General features: G+C 37.2%; 1 protein-coding gene across 2 annotated transcripts in view; it reads right to left on the bottom strand.

Annotated features, from left to right (window-relative positions):
• Nucleotides 1-16,329, bottom strand: part of myl10 (myosin light chain 10) — a 39,917-nt gene extending 23,588 nt beyond the window's left edge. The window contains exon 1 of one of the 2 annotated variants that reach the window (XM_012953918.2): nucleotides 16,311-16,329. Coding sequence is in view for 1 of the 2 variants with exons in the window: in NM_001130210.1 (NP_001123682.1) it covers nucleotides 11,125-11,127 (3 nt within the window). In the remaining variant the exon portion in view is untranslated. Of the gene's footprint in view, nucleotides 1-11,124; nucleotides 11,143-16,310 lie in introns of those variants that run through there. The other variant, NM_001130210.1, reaches the window with a different exon arrangement.
• Between the last annotated feature and the right edge of the window lie 4,142 nt (nucleotides 16,330-20,471).

Genomic DNA, 20,471 nt, shown 5'->3' with positions numbered 1-20,471 from the left:
TGTTGTACTAGGAGCTTTCATGTGAACTAAGATTATAGTTAAAGTAACAGAAGAAATTACTTTCATCTTAGTCATTTTGTTGCTCCATAAAGTTTTATTTAAAGTTGTGTTGATCTATGTTGCTTTCCCTGTCTATTACTGAGCTTGGGATGGGTTTATTGTATCTGTTACATATTCTTTATAAACTAAGGTGCCAACTGTAGTTCCTCTGTGAACAAACAAATATGCTCTAAATCCAACAGTTTAAAATTTCATTCCAGAAATGTCACTTATAAAGGAAACTCTGTCGAGAGTCAAATTCACAGTTATGGCTAGTCTAGGTCCTCTTCGTACCACAAGCCAGCTTTTGCCTAAACTGCTCTCCATATACCCATATAGCTTTTATCTGCAAGAGGATCACTGCCAGCTTGCTGATGGTTTTGGACTACAGCAAATGGGCAGCAACAAATCTCAATAAATGGCGTACAGCAAAGCCTTTTGAGCTATTTCACCTAAGGACACACATGCCACATGTTTTTGAGTTAATAAATAACTGGAAATATTTAATTGATCTTCCTTGTGTTCTCCTCTGTAAGAAGCATGTTTCTACATGAGATTGGGGTAAAAAAAACAAACAAAAAAAGGAGTGTTATGCTTCACACCACCATAGGGTTAAACTGTATCTATATTTGCTCTGTAATGCACTGCTTATTTATTGATCACTCTGGCATATTGATCTGGTAAGACAGATATTCTGCTTGTCTCTCTGATATAGATCATAAAGAAAAGAAGTGTTTCTTCTGAATCAATTCCTGCTATTAAATTTGCACTTCTGTAAAATTATTGCTTCTTTTAAACATGTGTAACACCATTTGTAAATGCAGTATTTGACTACTTTTGGACAGAGGACACTATGGGTCCGAATGCCTGACCCAGACCCACAGACCCGCTACCCCACTACATCCCCAGACAAAACTGAAGTGCTGTAAAGCAGTGAACTGTCTCACATCATCAAGTGACATCATTCCAGAGGCAAATCAACCACATCAAGGAAAAAATCCCTTTCTCCTCTGGGAACTGAAGGGGATTACATCCTGCTCTCTACCTGGAAGGGGAATTAGGGACTCACAACTGCTTTTTTGAGTGTTCTGCAGGAACCTGACCCTATGCAGGTGTCTAACTTAAACATGCCCCTGCCAGGTTACAACTCCCTGAAACCCTTAGTAAAGCATGGGTAACAGGCTGCTCACTAACTACCCTGAGCTTAACTTTCACTTCTATAATGAGCTATAACATAGTCTATCCTCACACTAGCTACTTCTACTTAGGACTAATTCCACCTCAGGCTCTTTAGTGTTATCCATTTCCTCCAGCAAGTGGAGTCTAAAGAAGCAGAACCACATGGTGAATCCCTTTGTAAAGACCAGGTATACTGACACAACTGGCCAACAGAACTACCAGGGAACCTTAACCTGGAAAGGGAAACAATTTCCCCCTTCCTAGCTGTGAACAAGCCTAGCCTTATGCTGAATTAAAATGTTAGAGGCCTAGCTGAACTGTAGGAAACCACAATTATTTCACAACCCTACACCAGCAGAAACCATGTTTGATGTTGCCATTCCTTGTAGGAAGGATCATAAATCCTAATCCTGGTTTATAGTTATGATTCCTCCCTAATGGAGACTGAGCTGATGTCTAGATGTTTTATGTTCTCTATATACCGGTTTATATATCAGCGTGTAGGAGTGTTTAGATGTCTGGAAAAGCTTTTTTAACTCAAACAATACATTTTCATACCAAAGTGCACATTTATAAATCTTACATAGGGAAGACTGCACTTCTATTCAAGCAGCTCATGTGAAATATACAATATTCACATATTTTATTGCAATGCCTTACCCTAGTGCCCTCAGGGTACCTTTGATTTTAAAGTTTCTGTAATGGGTGTAACTGCTGTTAAATACTGAAAGACTTTTTTGCTACTACACTGCTGTATACTGTGTATTCACTATTCTTCTCTGAATATCCTATTTCTATCCTCCCATATCAAGGCACATTATTCTGCCATATATACTGTATAAGATGCTCAGCAGCAAAACTACTCTGGGCCAGGCTCCTCTGCAAAAATCTTTGGAGGGGCCCAGCGCAAAGTAGCCAACCCTACCAGCCCCTGTCTCCCTTCTTCCACCCGCTCTCTCGTCCCTCGCCCTGCTCGCATATAGCTCCCTGACAGCTCTCCTATCTAAGAGTGGGCAGGAAGCGGGTATTTATACGCAAGCATGCCGCTGGATGTGACAAAGACATGTCTACCATGTTTAAGCTGGTGTTCCAGTAAATACAACCCCCCAGTGATTGTAATCACTTACCTGTAATCTCTTCCCACTTCACACTACTTTAACAAGAAAGTCCCATTTTTACTGTACTGCTCATGTGCTGGCCCAGAGATTGAGAAGAACGAAGACAAAAAAGGATCAGTCACAGACACCCTGGGCCGGTTTAGTTTTCTAACAGGAGCACCAGCCCAGGGTATCAGGTAAGTGATTACAATCACTGGGGGCGCCTAACATTTGGCACCCTCCAGTGATTGTAACTTTCCTTTCTCCTTAATTTTTTACCTACCCTGTATCAGCCTCTGTCAATTTGTTTGTGCTAAGCCTTCTGCACTACTGCAGTGTGAGTCCCGTAACACTGGATACATATATACTTAGAGGAAAAAAAATCAAAACACAGATTGTTCTTAATAATTTTATATTTTTTTTCGTAAGAGAATAAACTGAGAACAGTTATCGTTCATTGAGAACAAAAACTTGAAACACTGGGTTTAATTAATAGTATGATAGAGATTTATCAGAACTGGTTACTGTACAATCAAGATATATAGCATATATACAGTAAAAATAAGAAAATGTTCCTCTTTTTGTGTTCTCATACTCTCTGTTCGGTTACCATATCACTTGATAATTCAGGGACGCATTTAGTGAATTAAATGTTGCAGGGCTGCACTAAGAGTTAAATTGCAATCAGTACAGCCCTTCTATCTGGATTTTCTAAATGTGTCCCTAAATTTTCAAGTGGTCTGGAATCCCTATGATAAAGATTGGGTTGGCATATGTTCAAAAGAAGTTAAAAGTAAATATATAACACATTTATAAAAGCCAGTGTATAATGCATCAAAGCACTACAAATTAGGTCTCTGCTTTCTATACAGCTGCTTACATTCTTTGCTTGAGCACACAGTAGTTAGTAAAGACTATACTATACAAGGGCTTACCCAATTGTACTATCTATGCCATTTTCCATGCCTTATTTTTACAGGGCTTTGTTCATATTTACTTCAATTGATCTTGTTTAAGTGTAAAACTTTGGTGTAAAATTTCACTTTTAGAAATAGGAGCATTGGGGCTAAGGTTGCTATCTCACCCCTTTAATACCACGGCTATTGAGCTATTTATTTAGACGCATGCTGCATGGCTACACATAAATCAGTTAAGTCTGCAGCATGCATCTAAATTAATTGCTAATAAGCCATGCAGGATGTGAATTCAATATATAGTCGGTATTAAAGGGGTGAGATTGCAACCCTAACTGGGGCCTTAAAATATGGAATTTACTCACAAGGGGTGCCTTAACACCAATGTAAATGCTTGAGCCTTTTTTTTTTTTGTGTTAAATTGTCCCATTTTTATAACCACAGGGTTGGACTGAGCCGGCGGGGCACCTGTGAAAAACTCCGGTGGGCCCTGGCGGCCTAGACCCGATCCCCACCGGAACTCTGCGGCCACTCATCTTCCTCCTCCGATGCACTGAAGGTAAGTTTAATTAATGTACACTCGGGGAGGAGGGTCAGGGATATGGGTGGCGGGGGTCCCAGCAGAGGTTGTGGGGGCTGAGGGGGCCTGCACCCCCCAGTCCGACACTGCTGTGCTACATGGTTTATACATTGATATCACTGGTATTAATTAACATACTGTAGTTTTCATTATCAGATATTTTGTTGTTGTTCCCAATCCGTATTCCAGAGCTAAGCACTAGCTAACAGCACTTGCAAGGAGGCAGTAACATCTCTCTGATGGTCCTGTGAACCCTCACACATTTCCCCAATGTTTTCACAAGGCCCTAGTGATTTCTTAGCTCAGGTGGTACATTCCAGACACTTTATCAGAAGCGCATCTATTTTCAGACACATGAATCACTGCCCCCAAATCCTTCTGCATACACAGCTCACACCGGAGTGTCGCCAAGCTCAATAAACCCTCCCCGGACTCACAGCAATATAAAAATAGAGAAATACTTTTATGTCATCCTCAGTTACATTCCAGTGTTTTTGTTAAAACAACAGAGCCCCTGCTTACTCGCCTCCCCAGTACATTTGTGTGGTCCTCTGCTGCACACGTCATTACATTTTGTTAGTACCCAGCAGCTGAAGCTGAACATGTAATTATATTCACTCGGCTGCTTTTGTCTGGCCTAATCCTTTGAAAGTAGATTTAGCAAGCATTTCAAATGTTATGATGCCTTCAATGTTTCTCTTATACTGAAGAACCCCCTTCGTACATCAAAAAGGGAACAAATTCCCCACGGAGTCCATCTGACATAATTAGTACTCCAACGTTTCCAGAGGATTAAAACAATTATCAGCTTTTTTGGAACCATTCTACCGCAATGATAAATGTACATTTTTCATACATACAATATTTGTATGTATTTTTTCTTTTTCGATGTGTGCCTATGGCTGCAAAAAATGCAGTGGGGTGGGAATGTAATTTCATTTCAGTGCATAGTGTTACAATACTCAGAAATCTATACAAATAAACCATAAGTAAAGCTTTGTCAATAGTACTTTTTAAATTCATACAAAGAAAAATAAACATTAAAATGTCTTTAGAACATAGGAGTCTATATTTCCATATTCATTGCTGATTTTTATTAGTAATTATTATTATTATAGATTTTCATTCAAGTTTTATTATGTGTAGGTTCTTGGTCTGCATATTGTTAATGGCTTAAGGGGGAACTACAAGTCTTACTGAACTCCTTGGTAGATGAGCAAAAACACCAGTAAGAATCTAAACCCTACATAAAACTAGGGTTGACATCTTTTAAGAATACATTTACCCGCCAGCAGGGGGATGCAGCAACAAAATGGGAAGTTTGTGACATAATATGGGAGGGGCTATGGTGAAAGGGTGGGGCTACGATGTCACAGGTGTCCAAAGGAATTAAGTTTTGCCCAGGTTCTGAGGCTTCAGGGGATGGGCCAGGGACAGAACTTTAGGGTATTACAAATTTACTGGCAACTACACTGCCAGTAAATTTGTAATGGCCCTGACCTTGGCAGTTTTACCAACTGTTCCACTGCAAGAATTTACTAATACAACTTCAGACCAAAGTCCTAATTAAAGATGCAAGAGATTTGACCAATGAGAATGTTGCTTACCAGCACATTAGTTGCCTTGCTGTTTTTAACATATAGAGATTGATTTATTACACTGTAGTCACATATCAGGAGGGAGAACATACTGTTGTATAGAAACCATCACATTTAAAGATCTCAATAAAGGATTCCTTTGGTGGGAGGGGTATTTTGTATTGTTAAAGGGACAGTAACACCAAAAAATGAAAGTGTATAAAAGTAATTACTATATAATGTAATGGTGCCCTGTAATGGTACAACTGGTGTGTTTTCCTTAGAAAGACTACTATAGTTTATATAATAAAGCTTCTGTGTAGCCACTGGGGCAGCCATTTACAGGAGAAAAGGCACAGGTTACTTGGATAACAGATAAAACCCCATTATATTCTACAAAGCTTATTTGTTATCTGCTATGTGCCTGTGCCTTTTCTCCTTTTTCCCAGCTTCAATGGCTGCCCCCGTGTTGACATAGCAGCTCATTTATATAAACTATAGCAGCGTTTCTGTTGCAAACTTACCAGTTTTACCAGCGCAGGGCAACTGTACATTATATTTTAATTACTTTAAAACACTTTCATTTTTTGGTGTTACTGTTCCTTTAATGGCCCTTGATAATGTGGTCCCATTATACCCCCAACGTGTACCAGGTTAGGTCCCTGACACTATTCTCCCCTTAAGCTTTGTTCTGTCCTAGTGCACCCACGCTACTGATAGCAAGCAGCATTTCCAAAAAAAATTGCGCCCATCAGCTCAATGTCCATCAGCTATAGTGACTTGATTGCATACCATTCACATGAAAGCTATCATCTTGTATGTGGCAGTGGAGCACACTAACAGCAGTGTGGCTTCTACAGAGACCTTTTCAGATTAAGCCTGAAGGGGAAAGCAGTGATAGGCCAGACTGCAGTAGGAAACAGCAAAGATGTAAAATACTCAGAAACCATCTGTTATACTATTCTTTAGCAAAAAAAAAAAAAACGTATTTCTAAAAAGAACTCCCAAAGCAAAAACAATATTTGAACATAAGCAGACTAAGGGCAAAGTTTATTAATTCCCAGAATAATTTGGCACAGATTATTTCAGAGGCTTTGGAGCATTCAGGTATATTTTTACACTTACAGAAGAACTTGGCTGGTCAGAGGGCATTCTAACTCCAAGCAAAGCACAAGCATCAAGAGGTCGATCCAGATTGTTTTGTTTTCCAATAGAAGCTTTATATTTGGTTGTTATTCTTTCAGTCACCATTTTAAACATTCTAACATATTACAAACACATTTCCTCGTGCCACCACTCCTATCTAAAAATGTATCATTATGTATTTTGGGTGATAAAGGCTGACAGGCTAGCCATGGCTGTTTATAGCACTGATCAAAATGCCTCTTGTTTTATTGCCCCTTATAATCTTCAGTACCAGAAAGTCATTTAGTGCAGAGCTGTTATAAAAAGAAATAAAGTGGCTTAGCTTTTTCATGCAAAGATACACTTTTTTCTGCTTGCTGGGCAGAACATCAGTAATTAGTAAGTGTGACCTAATTTCCTCCAAAGTGTCTCTCGCATCTTCCACCTCTGCATTTTCTTCCACACTGCATTAAACATGTTTAACTGCTGCCCAATATTAAATGTCATATCTGCCAGGGACTCGGCTGTTTCCTTTAGTTTAGAATAGTTTGTAATAGCAGAATATTGCGATCATAAATGGTGCCATAGCAGAATTAGTAACTGCAGTGTAATAACAGGGGCCATTAAATGCAACAATGATTATAACTGAGTGTTTGTGTCATTGAAGTATAGGGAACAAATTATAATTTAAAAACATTAAAGTATTAACAAAAGTGTATAGCCTTACTATGGTTATCATGGCAAACATTTTGTGATCTACTGTGCAATGCCAATATTACATTATGCAAGACTTCAGCTTTAGTGGATCTAGTACATTTTTTTGCTAATTATCGTAAATTAAGAAGGTAATGTCAAAAGTATTACCCTTTTGCATTAACGGGCCACTATTCAATGGAGAACTTTTGGATTTTAGAAATCATCTCTATTGTTGGTAGACCAATGACTTAACCCTTAAAAATATTCTGGAGAATGCTGAATATAACAGACCAGCAACATTTGGGTGTAACAACACTGCTATGGTTTTATGTTCCCTTTAATGAACGTGCCAGCAGTGGCATAATTATAGAGGCAGCAGACCCTATGGTCATGGGGGTGGGGCCTGTGGGACACAGCCAGTGAGCCACTCCCCTACCTAAAAACCAGGTGGGTGGCACAAGCTCACAGTGAGTGGGGTACACAAGCAGGGAAGGCAGGCATGTACAGGGTGGTTTGCTGTTGCTGTGTGCTCCAAAAGATTTTTTTGGTGCCACTGTGTGCAAGAAGTAACCAGAAGCTCACTGACAAAGCAAATAAAGTATAAGAGAAGCTAGGGACAAGTGACCCCATCCTATCTGAAGATAAGATAACCTGATTAATATTAGCATCCCAAAAAATAATCTTTAGCCTTATTACCGAATTGTAGCCTACCTCCAATATTTAGTATATCCAATATAAAGCAATAGATACAACTTCATTTAACATGCCTAGAGCAGTAGGTAAGTCTGGTACATGGATGTTTTTACTTTTAAATACAGTTCATAGTCTAAAGCTGGTTTCACATAGAAGAATTCCATGTAATCAGTTCTTTGGCTGTGGGTAGGACTATAACGGAAGACCTGCCAGCTGATAATACATGTTGATGGGCAGACTCACCATTCAGTTATGTTAAAGTACACAATCGTCTAGCTAATGGTACTAGCAACTGTTGCTTGACATGGATGGCCATGAGTTTGAAATCCCTACCACAACTGTAAGAGATATATATATATATATATATATATATAAATAGATAATGGTATATGTACTATTGAGTGATACAGACACACTTATATATATATAAATAGATAAAGGGTGGACTGACATGATATGGATAGAGAGATTATAGATAGATAAATAGTAGACAGATAGATAGAAATAGATCATAGATTAATGGATAGATAAATAGATAGATAGATAGAATATATGGGTGGATACAGAAGCAGTATAAAGAAAGGCCATTCCAGCCCCCTTCCCTGCTCATGTCAGATCAAACAGAAAGGACATATAAAATGTTATTAAAAACATAGTTGACATGACTTCTGACAAAGCTTCCATAGAAAATGGAACAATATATTTTTTTTTCAATAGATTTACTGAAAGCGCTGATCCAAAGCAGGGTAACAAATACTTGAAGATCTTGATTGATTTGTGCAACATATCCCCGTGAGCAATTACAGACTGCAGCTTCTGCCGGTCATTCAACATTTCAAATAATACAGCTTGTCTTTTTCTTTTATACTACCTATGTGTTCTCCAAATCCGTTATAGGTCTGCATGTGTACAAAGCAAGGAATGGCTTGGGGGTAAAAGGATATCCTGACTCCTGAATTCAGAGACAAATGGCAGGATTGGGCTCAAAAAGGGTACATTTTGCCATAGCCCATTAATCCACGGCAACCTAATAAGATGTTTTCTTTTTAAAGCCAAAATGCAGGGGACCAGTAATGTCTACCTGTTAGTTGTTATGGGTTACAAGTTTTTGACTCATTTGCCCCAGTGTGTGCATAAGCCTTATAATGTTCTATTTGGCTTTCCTTAAAGTGATACTGACACAAAAAAAAACTACTTTTCAAAATAATAATGTATATTAAAACTTATAAGTAATTGTTACATGAAGTTCTTAAACCTGACTGTTTTGCCAACCTGACTGTCCCTTCTCATCATGACAGTTATAGCTTCTAATGCTGACTATTGCTGCACAAACATGGCCGCCCCCTTATAGAGGAACATAGAGGATCAGATAGGTAATCTAAAAGCACTGAACAAATCTTTCTAAATTAATAAGGCTAAATTATAAATATAATGCATAGACAATGTTATGATAGATGTAAAAAAAGGTTTAATTTCTGGTGTCAGTATCTCTTTAAAGGAAAAACTGGGGTAATCTCATGTCTAAGAGATACTTCTGTGAAAATGGATAACTTGGCATATGAAGTAAACATTTCACCAAGTCTCCTTAAAGGAAACTATACCCCCAGGATAAATACTTAACCAACAGATAGTTTATATTATGTGACCTATTAAATAATCTTTGTGAAAAGAATATATATATATATCAGTAAATATTGCCCTTTTACACCCTTTCCCTTGATCCACCATTTAGTGATGGGCTGTGTGCTCCCTCAGAGATCACATGACCAGAAATAATGCAGCTCTAACTGTAACAGGAAGTAGTTTGGGAGCAAAAGGCAGAACCATTAATTGGCTGGTGGGGCCTAGCATGTATATGTGCCTTGGCTTGTTTGTGTGCACTGTGAATCCTATGATCCCAGGAGGCGGCCCTTAATTCTTAAAATGGCAATTTTCTATTTAGCAGTACCCAATAGCACATACTATTAAAAAAGTATATTTTTATGGAAATGGTTTATTTAGATGAAGCAGGGTTTTACATATGAGCTGATTTATGCAATATATTTTTATCGAGACCTACATTGTTTGGGAGTATAGTTTTCCTTTAACATATCAGTTGTTGTATTGGAAAAAAAATGAACAATGCAAACAAAAAGTGAACTTCTTTTTGTATAGACAACAAAATCCAAACCCTTGCTCCACTTCTGTATGCATTGCCCCATTTTGCAACAAGTACATTTACTACATTTCCACCAAACAATAATGATTCTGAATTGGATATTGGTTTCATACTGTTTGGTAATTTGTGATGAAATGTATGGTCTGCAAAAATCTTCAACCAACTTGAGTGACTGTTAATCTGTAAGAATTAACCCACAGCCTTTATGGGGTTATAAACCGTATGGGAACAGTAAATACTGTGTGCTGCACTGGGTTTATAAGAATTCAGAGTCACTGAAATTCCCTTATTAAAAAGCCAGATCTTCACTATGGAGATACTTAATGGCACACAGGTATGGAAAGCCACTGTAATATCAATAAGAAACTTATTTATGAAATTTATGGATTACATTTTTTCCCATTATTAGTGTCAAAACTCGTCAATGAAAACAATGTTTTAGAGAAAAATATATATTCTACATATAATATATTTATTCTACAGCACAACTGGTCTAAAGGTAGAACCCAGAAAGCTTTAAATCAACAGATCTCTGTTTGTGGTTGGACTTTAACCAAAACACAACTAAACAAAAACGTAAATGCATTTATCCAAAATGACTTAGAAAGAGATAAATGAAGGGGCCCTGCAAAACTCCATACAATGCTATCAATTTGTCTTTATGTGCGTGTTCTTCATTTGGATTTTACATTAAAATACCGATTCCTAGAATAAAGTAATTGTGAAAATCATGAAATAATGAAAATAATTATGTTAGACATTATGAAAATAGTACAACAATAATAAATGTTATATGTGCTATATATTTCTAAAAAAAATAAATAAAAAAATCCCATGCATGTATGATATGACAACAGCATGGGCAGTTTTATTAATAAAAAGGTCAAGTATTCCACTGGAATTTTATCTCTGTACATTATAAGCATCAGTAGCAAGAATGTTATCAAATATGCCATCATTCCAATAATCATCTCAATGCAAGTCTTTTTTTATACTTGTTCATCCTTCAACCAAAGAAATGAAAGATAAAATAGATAGCGTGCTGCAAAGAAGCATAGAATCCTACCATTGTGATGCTGTTGCCTTGAGCCTCTGAGTGCCAAGTACCAATCCATCCCAAACAATGGCACCTGGCTTTTATAGTGTCACCCAAGAGCAAAGCATGATTGTTCCAAGTTTAGACAATAGATGTAAGGCTGGAAAAGTTTAGTAATAGTATCTGAGAATTATCCCAGGCATCTGTTTGTGCTGCCCATTGTTTTCAGAGAAATCTTAGTTGGTTGTAGAAGGCCCTTTTAACAGCGTTGCTGGATTGCAAGTCTTGTATGGAATTCAGGCAACAATTCAAAGGCCTTATGTGATTTAATGGATGTTCTTATCATGATCTTTTAAATTGAGCATCGTGATGTGGCGATCAAGCTAGGGTATATAAATCTGGAGGGCTACACATTTCATTTGAATGCAGCCTTGGCACTTTGAGAGTAAAGCTATTAAAGAACTGCAAGGTATTCCATTAATGATGCTCTTTAATAATGCTTTTTCGGTATACAGTTACAGGACACCTGATAAAAACTCATGATAAATACTTGGAAAACTATTTTAAGAGCTATAGGATAGAATTTACTGTAAGTTAAGATCTATTAGACCTTTGCTGACAAGTTCGGTGATTAAGAATGAAATGCTAAAATGGGTTTCTTCGATAACATATAAAAATAGGTGACAAAGTCTTTCTATTGCAAGACAATTAGAGGTCAGGCTAAGAAGCGCCCATTTGCCCTATGGCAATATTTTCACACACATAGCACAATGAAAAGAGAACAATTGTTACAAAGTGACACATTTTGCTGAAGAGAAAAGTATTACAACATTGACAACCCTACGCAGTATAGAGCTGTATCTTAGAAAACACATTTTCCCCTTTAATTATTGTGTCATCCAGATGAAGGAAGACATTCCCCATTCTCACCATGATTCCTGGGCAGAAATCAAATTTCTTCACCTTTCTAACTATAGGTTTAAATCAATCTGCTGTAAGACTCATATCGGGATTTTCCCAAGAAGAACCATTTTGCTCTACACATTCAATCTATATTTCAAACCAAAGAATCCATAAGGTTTAAAACTAAAAAAAAATAATTTGTGTATTGCCTAGTTGTAAATGAGTTTATCCATTGCGAAATGTATTTTTTTTTTATTTCAAATCTATTATCATTTCCTTTATCTATCTATCTATCTATCATCTATCTATACAGTATATATATATATATATATATATATATATATACAGTATATTTTCAACATGGAATTATTTGTGATAAAGTGTTTATTTTACACACATCTTATACAGGATTCCTGTATATATATATATATATATATATATATATATATATATATACAACAACAAGAGTTCCTCTGCACTCACCCATTATCAATATATATAGGGCATTAAGACATTCTGTGCATTAGGCACAGAATGTCTTAATTGTTGTAAATGAGTTTATCCATTGCGAAATGTATTTTTTTATTTCAAATCTATTATCATTTCCTTTATCTATCTATCTATCATCTATCTATACAGTATATATATATATATATATATATATACAGTATATTTTCAACATGGAATTATTTATGATAAAGTGTTTATTTTACACACATCTTATACAGGATTCCTGTATATATATATATATATATATATATATATATATATATATATATACAACAACAAGAGATCCTCTGCACTCACCCATTATCAATATATATAGGGCATTAAGACATTCTGGGCATTAAGCTACTAAGAAATGCCCTCCCCTTTAAGCAAAACAGGGATTGTTTGTCCATATATTGCTAATGGCCAGACATTGGTCCGTTTGAATTTGCACATACACAAGAGTATTGGCTAATTGTATAATGGTTTGATGATGGGGATTGGGCACTTTTCCACTTGTTGAATTTGAGATTGTATTTAAAGTTGGTGTGAACACTATTGTTTTAGCCTTGAGAAAGGCCCTATTGAGGACCGAAACGTTGGATTCTTTTAAAACAAAATGTCTCAAATAAAATTTTGAGAAATTTGAAGGGTGTGTCGGCCACGGAATATTTATTGCTATATATATAGTACACAGGGAGGAGCACACCCTATACAAGTCCAAATGCCCTTGGTGCAGGTCAAAAACAAAAATATAAAGAGTGCCGCACACAGGGACTTGATACAAAAGAAAAAGTGTTTTTATTAAAAAAATTCCAACGTTTCGAGCACAATCTGTGCTCTTCCTCAGGGACAAAACCAGGTTTAGGGCTTGTGCCATGTAGTATATTAATACCAAAATAGATTATTTTCCAATAGATTTTGGGGATGGAGGCTAAGTAACTTCCAGTTGCACTGCTGGTGGGGGATTAATCCATATTTGCACACCCTGAGCCTGACACCAATATCCTTCATAACATGTTATGTCTCAGAATTAAAATTCCCACTAGTAATTGTATGTTGTAGTTAATTGGGTCAGATCAGTTGCACTGCCATTGCCTTGGAGTTCTCTGACAACCCTCCTTTTTATGTATTTCTGTACTTTATTCTACAGGAAGAATGGCCAGATTTCCATGTGTTTATACCACCCCCACACTCGTCCCTTTTAGTTGTGGTCTCATACCTTTACAAAAAATGGCTGTTGGCCGGGGCAATCTCTCTCCTATAAAAGCCACAAGCAGGGAAAGATTTTAGTCAGTGAAACCAATGCTTTTGCTTTTGCAATCTCTCATTTAAAACTAAAGGCGGGAAGGACCAAGCCTGTGAGGCCAATGCCCAGGTTAGGAGACACTTTTTTCCCCAAGAAATGCTACAATGCAGGTATGTAACAGCCTGGGAAAAGTATAACTGGAAGGTAAATAGGTAGAACCAACATGTGGTCGTTGAATGGTGGCGTATGATATAAATTTGTAACTAAAAAGCTCTGTTTTTGGAGATAAATGCACTTCCACAGATATTAAATCACTAATGAAACAGGGGACCAGAGTATATGCATTGACCAATCCCTGCTTCTGTATGTAATGGTAATTTGCACTGGATCTCAGCAAATTCCTAGTAATCCAATAAAAAGGCCTTTATGAATATTATTACTAATAGCAATCCGATGATTAGCATTTCATATATCTACAGTATGGTGTGAATGATACTTTTCCTCATGTAAATGTGTTTAGAAATCTCCCAGTATTAAAAAATGGAAATACATTTGCTGTGAAGTAAAATTACTGAGCAGTATAAAGCCTCAATTTTAGTTAAATTATATATTTAAATTCCATTTCTTAAAGTCTTCCTTTTACAAATTACTGAGCAGTATGAAGCCTCAATTTTAGTTAAATTATATATTTAAATTCCATTTCTTAAAGTTTTCCTTTTACAGTAGGCCTCTTCCATATTTAAATAAATATATGATCTTTATCCCCTGGGAGACTGATAGATACGATAATCTTTGGGTTGTTTCAAAATTTTCAATCTTCCCAGCTGTCCCATTAAGTGCATTTTAGCTGTAACTGCCGCAATTCACTGCAATATTATCATTAAGAGTAATTTCAGAGCTCAATTTTTGCCCATTAACTCCGCACCGTAGATAAATTCCCCAGTGTTTTTTAAACAAGTATTTTCCATCTGAATATACAGGATCAATTTCCCTGAAACACAAATGCAGGGGATTCAGCAAACAAGTTACAACAACAGCAAGATGATTAACTTGTGTTTTTTTTTTCTTTTTTCTAGACCATTTTTGTTGAAAAGAAATATAAAAGGAAAATGTAATATGAATCTGGGTAAAATACTAATGAATATTAAATGATTGAGGTCTTAATAAAATTAGAAGAGGGAGCAAGGTGACTTTTTCATTGCTGCAATGATAAACCTTTCAGTGCAGGGCAGCAGTTGTTATACAGGTTACCTGGCCAGGTTGCACGATGGGAATGGGCCACAAATGATGCATTTGGCAAGCTTGTAGGCATTGTTTGTTTGTTTGTTTTTTTTCAGTTAAACACACCAATCAATATTATGTTAATCTGATTTTATGGTTCCAACACATCCAAGGAGACTGGCTTTAATAACTTGATGGCTGACTGGCAATGGTCACTAGGAAGTCCCAATGCCAATACCTTTAAGTCTTTCAGCTAATGTATTAAATGGATTCACCCAGTTTTAGAAGAAAAGGGACATCAAATACCAGATAATCGTGTGTCTTCATAGTACAGAGCAGATTAAGATGAAACCCATAGGACCCATGGGTTGGATGGGTTTGGGCCAAAAAGGTGAGTCCCGGGTGCAGGTTTGGTGGGTGAGAGGTTAAACATCAAAAAGGTCCCTCCCCTTTGGTAATGCAATAGTGCTGCTCTCTCCCCTATGGTGGTTGATCCAACCCATATATGAGTGACCAAAGGCAAGTTTTGTTGGGTGCAGGTCATAAAAGTAGAAGAAGATATTTTGTAAGGTTGAGTATGGGTTGGAAAGTGTTAAAGACTTAGGTTCATAGTAAAACATATAATGTGGTCTACCACTAGGCAGCATAGTAAAAATGCCGCATACTACCACCAAACACAAGAAAAAGTGCCTTAAATATTGCCTGAGTAGTAAATCCCCAAAGTATAGAAGCAGGAAAAGCACATGTGAGGTTCACCTGAAAGTAGAAGTTGTTTTTGTTTGAAAAAGTTTGAGGGGCCATTGGCCCTCAAAACAACCCTAGGGTGTTGCAGGTCACAGAGTTAGGGATAATGGTGCTCTAGAACTCATAATAAATCATATAAGAGAAACATAGTAGAACTGAGAATACTAGCTCTAGGAACACTACTGACTTACTGCCAACAAGAAAGGAAATGGAAAGCCTAGAGTAAGCATTAGGCTGCTGGAAACTGGCTGCTCCTGAACATGTTTCTGAGATTGTTCTTGTCATTTATTAGGTTACAGCTGGGAAGTGGTCAAATAACTTTTAACAGATTTCAGCTAAAACCTTTAAACAGATCTAACCCAGTGCCTAAGCAGAGGCTGTCAGAATTAGTAAAGTCTGTTTTAGATGCCAGTGGTTCTAATGTGTCCAAATGCAGCCCGTAAAGCTTGATACTTTTTGTACTAGGCTGCTCTGGGAGCAGGGAATGTGTTCTAGGAGAAACAGAGGGTGCAAGAGTGCTTTATAAAGGTGTCCACTCTTGGTAAAGAAGTGATCTTGTTAAAGTCCACATAGGACCGAAACCTTGGAGAACATGCACACAGATACTTACATTGTACTTCAGTCAGGACAGCAACAAGGTCTCTGCACTCCTATACTTCCAGTTCCCCAGAGTGGTCTGATATCTCTATTGTTATTGTATCCAGTGTCAGACTGGCCCTCCTGCCCCTGACCATTTGGCCTGTTTCATGGTCATTCCCTATCTCTAAATGGGAACAAAGAGGAGAAACAGATGGAAGAATAGATGCTAGCATGTAAATAAAAGAGACTAGGAGAATAAAGAGGTTGGGTGAGGAAAGGAGGAAAAATAGTTTGGAGAGTGGGCCTATGGTCTAAGGTTTTCTGGTGGGCCCCTGGGGTCCCAGTCGGACACTGATTGTATCTTATATACTTCTTGTCTGTCATACATATTTCTATATGTGTTAAATAAAAACTGATGTGTCATTTGTTGATTAATTATGAAAAACTGAAACTAAAAAAAAAATTAGTTATATATGGGTGCATCATGACAAACACAATAACTAATACTAGTTAGTTAGAAGTTAAATACTTGGACCCAGATAAAGGCATTTTTATGATGTCTTCTGCACTTGGCTAAAAAATCCATAGGCTCAATGTTGTTTTAAACTAACAGGTGTGTGGCACAGTCAGATGCACAAGGTTTAAATGGCATTCATCCATGTATATTAAAAACACACAGATGAAGAATGAACAGTATGTGTATTTAATCTAATTTTAGCCTGTTATAGGATACAACTGCCCAGTCTGATATCTGCCAAATGATGAACAAAATTATCTCTCAATAAAATTATTTTATATGTGAATAAGAAACTGGTTTTATACCTTAAATGGATGGAATGAGAATTCTGACTGGAATTTACATTATACATAGCTACTGATTTGGATATAGCAACCTTTCATGTCAATAGCACTCTGCACTAGCTGAGCTGAAATTCTAGTATAAAAATAGAAATTTGGGCTCTTTAAGTTACCAGGGGTAAATCTGAGATTTCCCCTTTAATGATAAGGGGTGGGAGGAGCACAGGAGTGACTGAGGAATGCTGAGGGGAAGAGAAGAATGACTTGGACAATGTTCTGAGTGAGGTCATTTCTTATTGTGCAACTTCAGCTTTTGAATTGCTCAGCAATATCCCCTGTAGTGACTGAAGCACATGGGGAGGGTGAGGAATGGGAAAGTAACGAATTAAAGGTAAAGAAGAGTTGTGCAGGTTTGTTTCACAGATTTAATGAATAAATGTAGCGAAGTAGGTTTGTTTGTCAAAGCAGAGGATGATATTATAGGAGAGTAGAGCAGATTTAAAGATGTCAGTGTCGGTTTTGACTTAAGCAGTGCTTATCTCTACCTTCTTTGGGCAGCCATTCCGTACAGACCCCCATGCATCTGTCAGAGCTGCAGTCTCCTGCAAGTGAGTGCAGTGAGAGAGTTATATTAAACGATTATATCGCCTTAAATAATACTATATATACTGTATATATGTAATAACAGGATAGCACTCCATTAATAATTATTTAGTAAGATTTACTAAAATACTGTATGTTGTTAAATTGCAGTCAAAAGCAAAAAATTATGGGAATTGGGAGAAAAATACTGCATTTTGGGTTTATTACATGTGTTTATATATATATAAATAAAATAAAGCATAGCAGGTATGCAGCTAGTTCCTCTGGCAGTGGCTGATTGTTGTATATTAAAGAGAGGTGATATTACAGCAATGAAACAATATAGGACCCATTATCCAGAATGCTTGGGACCAAGGGTATTCCGGATAAGGGGTCTTTCTGTAATTTGGATCTTCATACCTTAAGTCTACTAAAAAAACAATAAAATATTAATTAAACCCAAAAGGATCATTTTGCATCCAGTAAGGATTAATTATATCTTAGTTGGGATCAAATACAAAGCACTGTTTTATTTTTACAGAGAATAAGGAAATCAATTTTAAAAATCTGAATTATTTGATTAAAGTGGAGTCTATGGGAGACAGGCTTTCCATAATTCGGAGCTTTCAGGATATTGGGTTTCCGGATAAGGGATCCAATACCTGTACTAACGCTCAGATTTTTTTCTTCTGATTCGGATTTTTACCGCTAAAAGTTGTGAATTTTTCGAAATTTCCTATGTGACCAAAAGGCTAAAAATCTGACAATTTGCCAGTGGCAGATGTCCCTTCCCTTTCCTAAAAGATCCTTCTTTTGCCTCAGAACTTTAGAGGTTTTGGAGTTTTGGGGGTGACAAATCAAAAAAGTTGCAGACTTTTTCAGTTCAGATTTTTTCGTAAATGTCAGACATTCGTGGAAGTGAGTTTAGTCGAATTTTTAAGAGTTTTAGTAAATCTGCCCCTATATGAAAAAGGCACAGATTTAAAATGATGTTAGAAACCATCTAATTTGCAGTGCTCATCAAGAAACAAAATGTAGTGGACAGTAGCATATGTACAGCGATTATTTTGCAGACAATAAGCCTCTGTGGGCTGGAATTTCCCTTGAAGCAAAGGCATTGGGCAGAAGAGAATGATTTCAGACGTTAGTGATTTTGCAGGCAGCGTGTCTGTGATACCGCACGATGTGACCATGTTAGGAGCTAGATTAAGCCATGATCAAACAGTAACCTGGCAGCTGAGGTCAAGGACTAGAGAGCAAATGAGCTCTCTCATTCTTTCTATAATAATGCTGGCTCAAATATTGCCAAACACAGTACCACATCGTTATTTAATTGTGACATTAGAGCAGAGATCTGATTTCAATGGTTTCCTTTAATAAACCACACTCCCATGGGAAACGACTAACTGCAATTAGTCAATTTACAGTTCAGGCTTAGACAGAAAGCACAATATTTACTTTTGAATAGATCAATCGGGAAGGCTGTGAGGCCTGTATGTATGTGGAGCCGCAGCGAGCGATGGGCCAGCAAGATTTAGAATTGAGAAACAGCAGCAAGAAAACACAAGACAGCTGTGAAAAATAAGCAGTTAAGTAATAAAGTTAAATAAAACACTGCATTCAGCTGAAATTTGGTAGGAAAGTATAAATCCAGAACAAATTTCCACCCCTCCCTCCCCCCAACAGTCTATCAGGGTAATGTAATATGCCTCCGTATGTAATAAAAGATGCAGTAACCCATTGCAACCAATAAGATGGATGCTCTTAAATAGGGAGAAATCAGTAAAAGCTACTGTTTGGTATGCTATAGGTGATTAGACCGGTAGCAAACTTTGTGCCTTATATTACGTTATTATTATTATTAGCCCTTAGGCTGTTAGTGGGACACTGGGAATTGCTGTCTTACATCCAGAGGGCTGCTGGTTGCCCGTAGCTGCTTAATTGTCAGTAAAATATATAGAAAATAACATTTCATACATTTCATAGTCCTATGTAACCCATTCTCTGCTGAGCATTGCCATGTAATCAAACACCAATCACATCACACAGATCAAAGAGCCAACCAGACTATGGGTGCCCGCACTATTGACTTTTTTATGCAGGCTCTGTCACTTCTACTTACAATGGCACTAAAAGGGTTAATTGAGAGAGGCCAGTAATATCTAAGCTACAGTTTGCAGCACAATCTGATGTAGACATTTGATGTTTCAGATATTTAAAATCTAGGTATTCCCAGGGTCACCAAGTTTGACAATCGTAATAAATATACCAACACTTCCAACCACTAATTGTCATCTATTGACTTGAGCTTAGTAGATAAATGACATGTATGGTTCTATACAAATAAATTATGATGATATTCTGTATATTATGTAACTTCCTAAGTAGCAGCACACTGTTAAACAAAATATTGGCATAACCTTTTTCAATCCCAGGATGCCTAAGGCTAGTGTCACAAAGGGCTGATTCTCCCTACCCTGGCACTAGTCTGAGAATCAGCCCCATGTGGCACTAGCCTAAATCACATCAGTCTGCCCACAGCCCAGCCCAGACATTCGGAAGCACATCCTGCCTATGCAGATCCCAGTTACAAAGGGAATTCGCTCTTGCTAAAACTTGTTTGCAGACATAAGCGGGGAGATCTGGCAAAATTTCATATTTCCACATATCATTGATTCACTGCCCACAAAACATTTAACATGTATGCAGAATATCTCAGATACTTTCCCTTTTGCTATTTTTTACTATTTTTTACCAGTAAGTGACGGCAGAAGGTGTTGTGTAATGGTTTCTGATAATTGGGTGAAAGGTA

Source organism: Xenopus tropicalis, chromosome 2, assembly GCF_000004195.4.
Source record: "Xenopus tropicalis strain Nigerian chromosome 2, UCB_Xtro_10.0, whole genome shotgun sequence".
Classification (NCBI taxonomy): Eukaryota; Metazoa; Chordata; class Amphibia; order Anura; family Pipidae; genus Xenopus; species Xenopus tropicalis.
The sequence above is the reverse complement of the archived record's forward strand: the minus strand, read 5'-3'. Positions and strand labels throughout refer to the sequence as shown.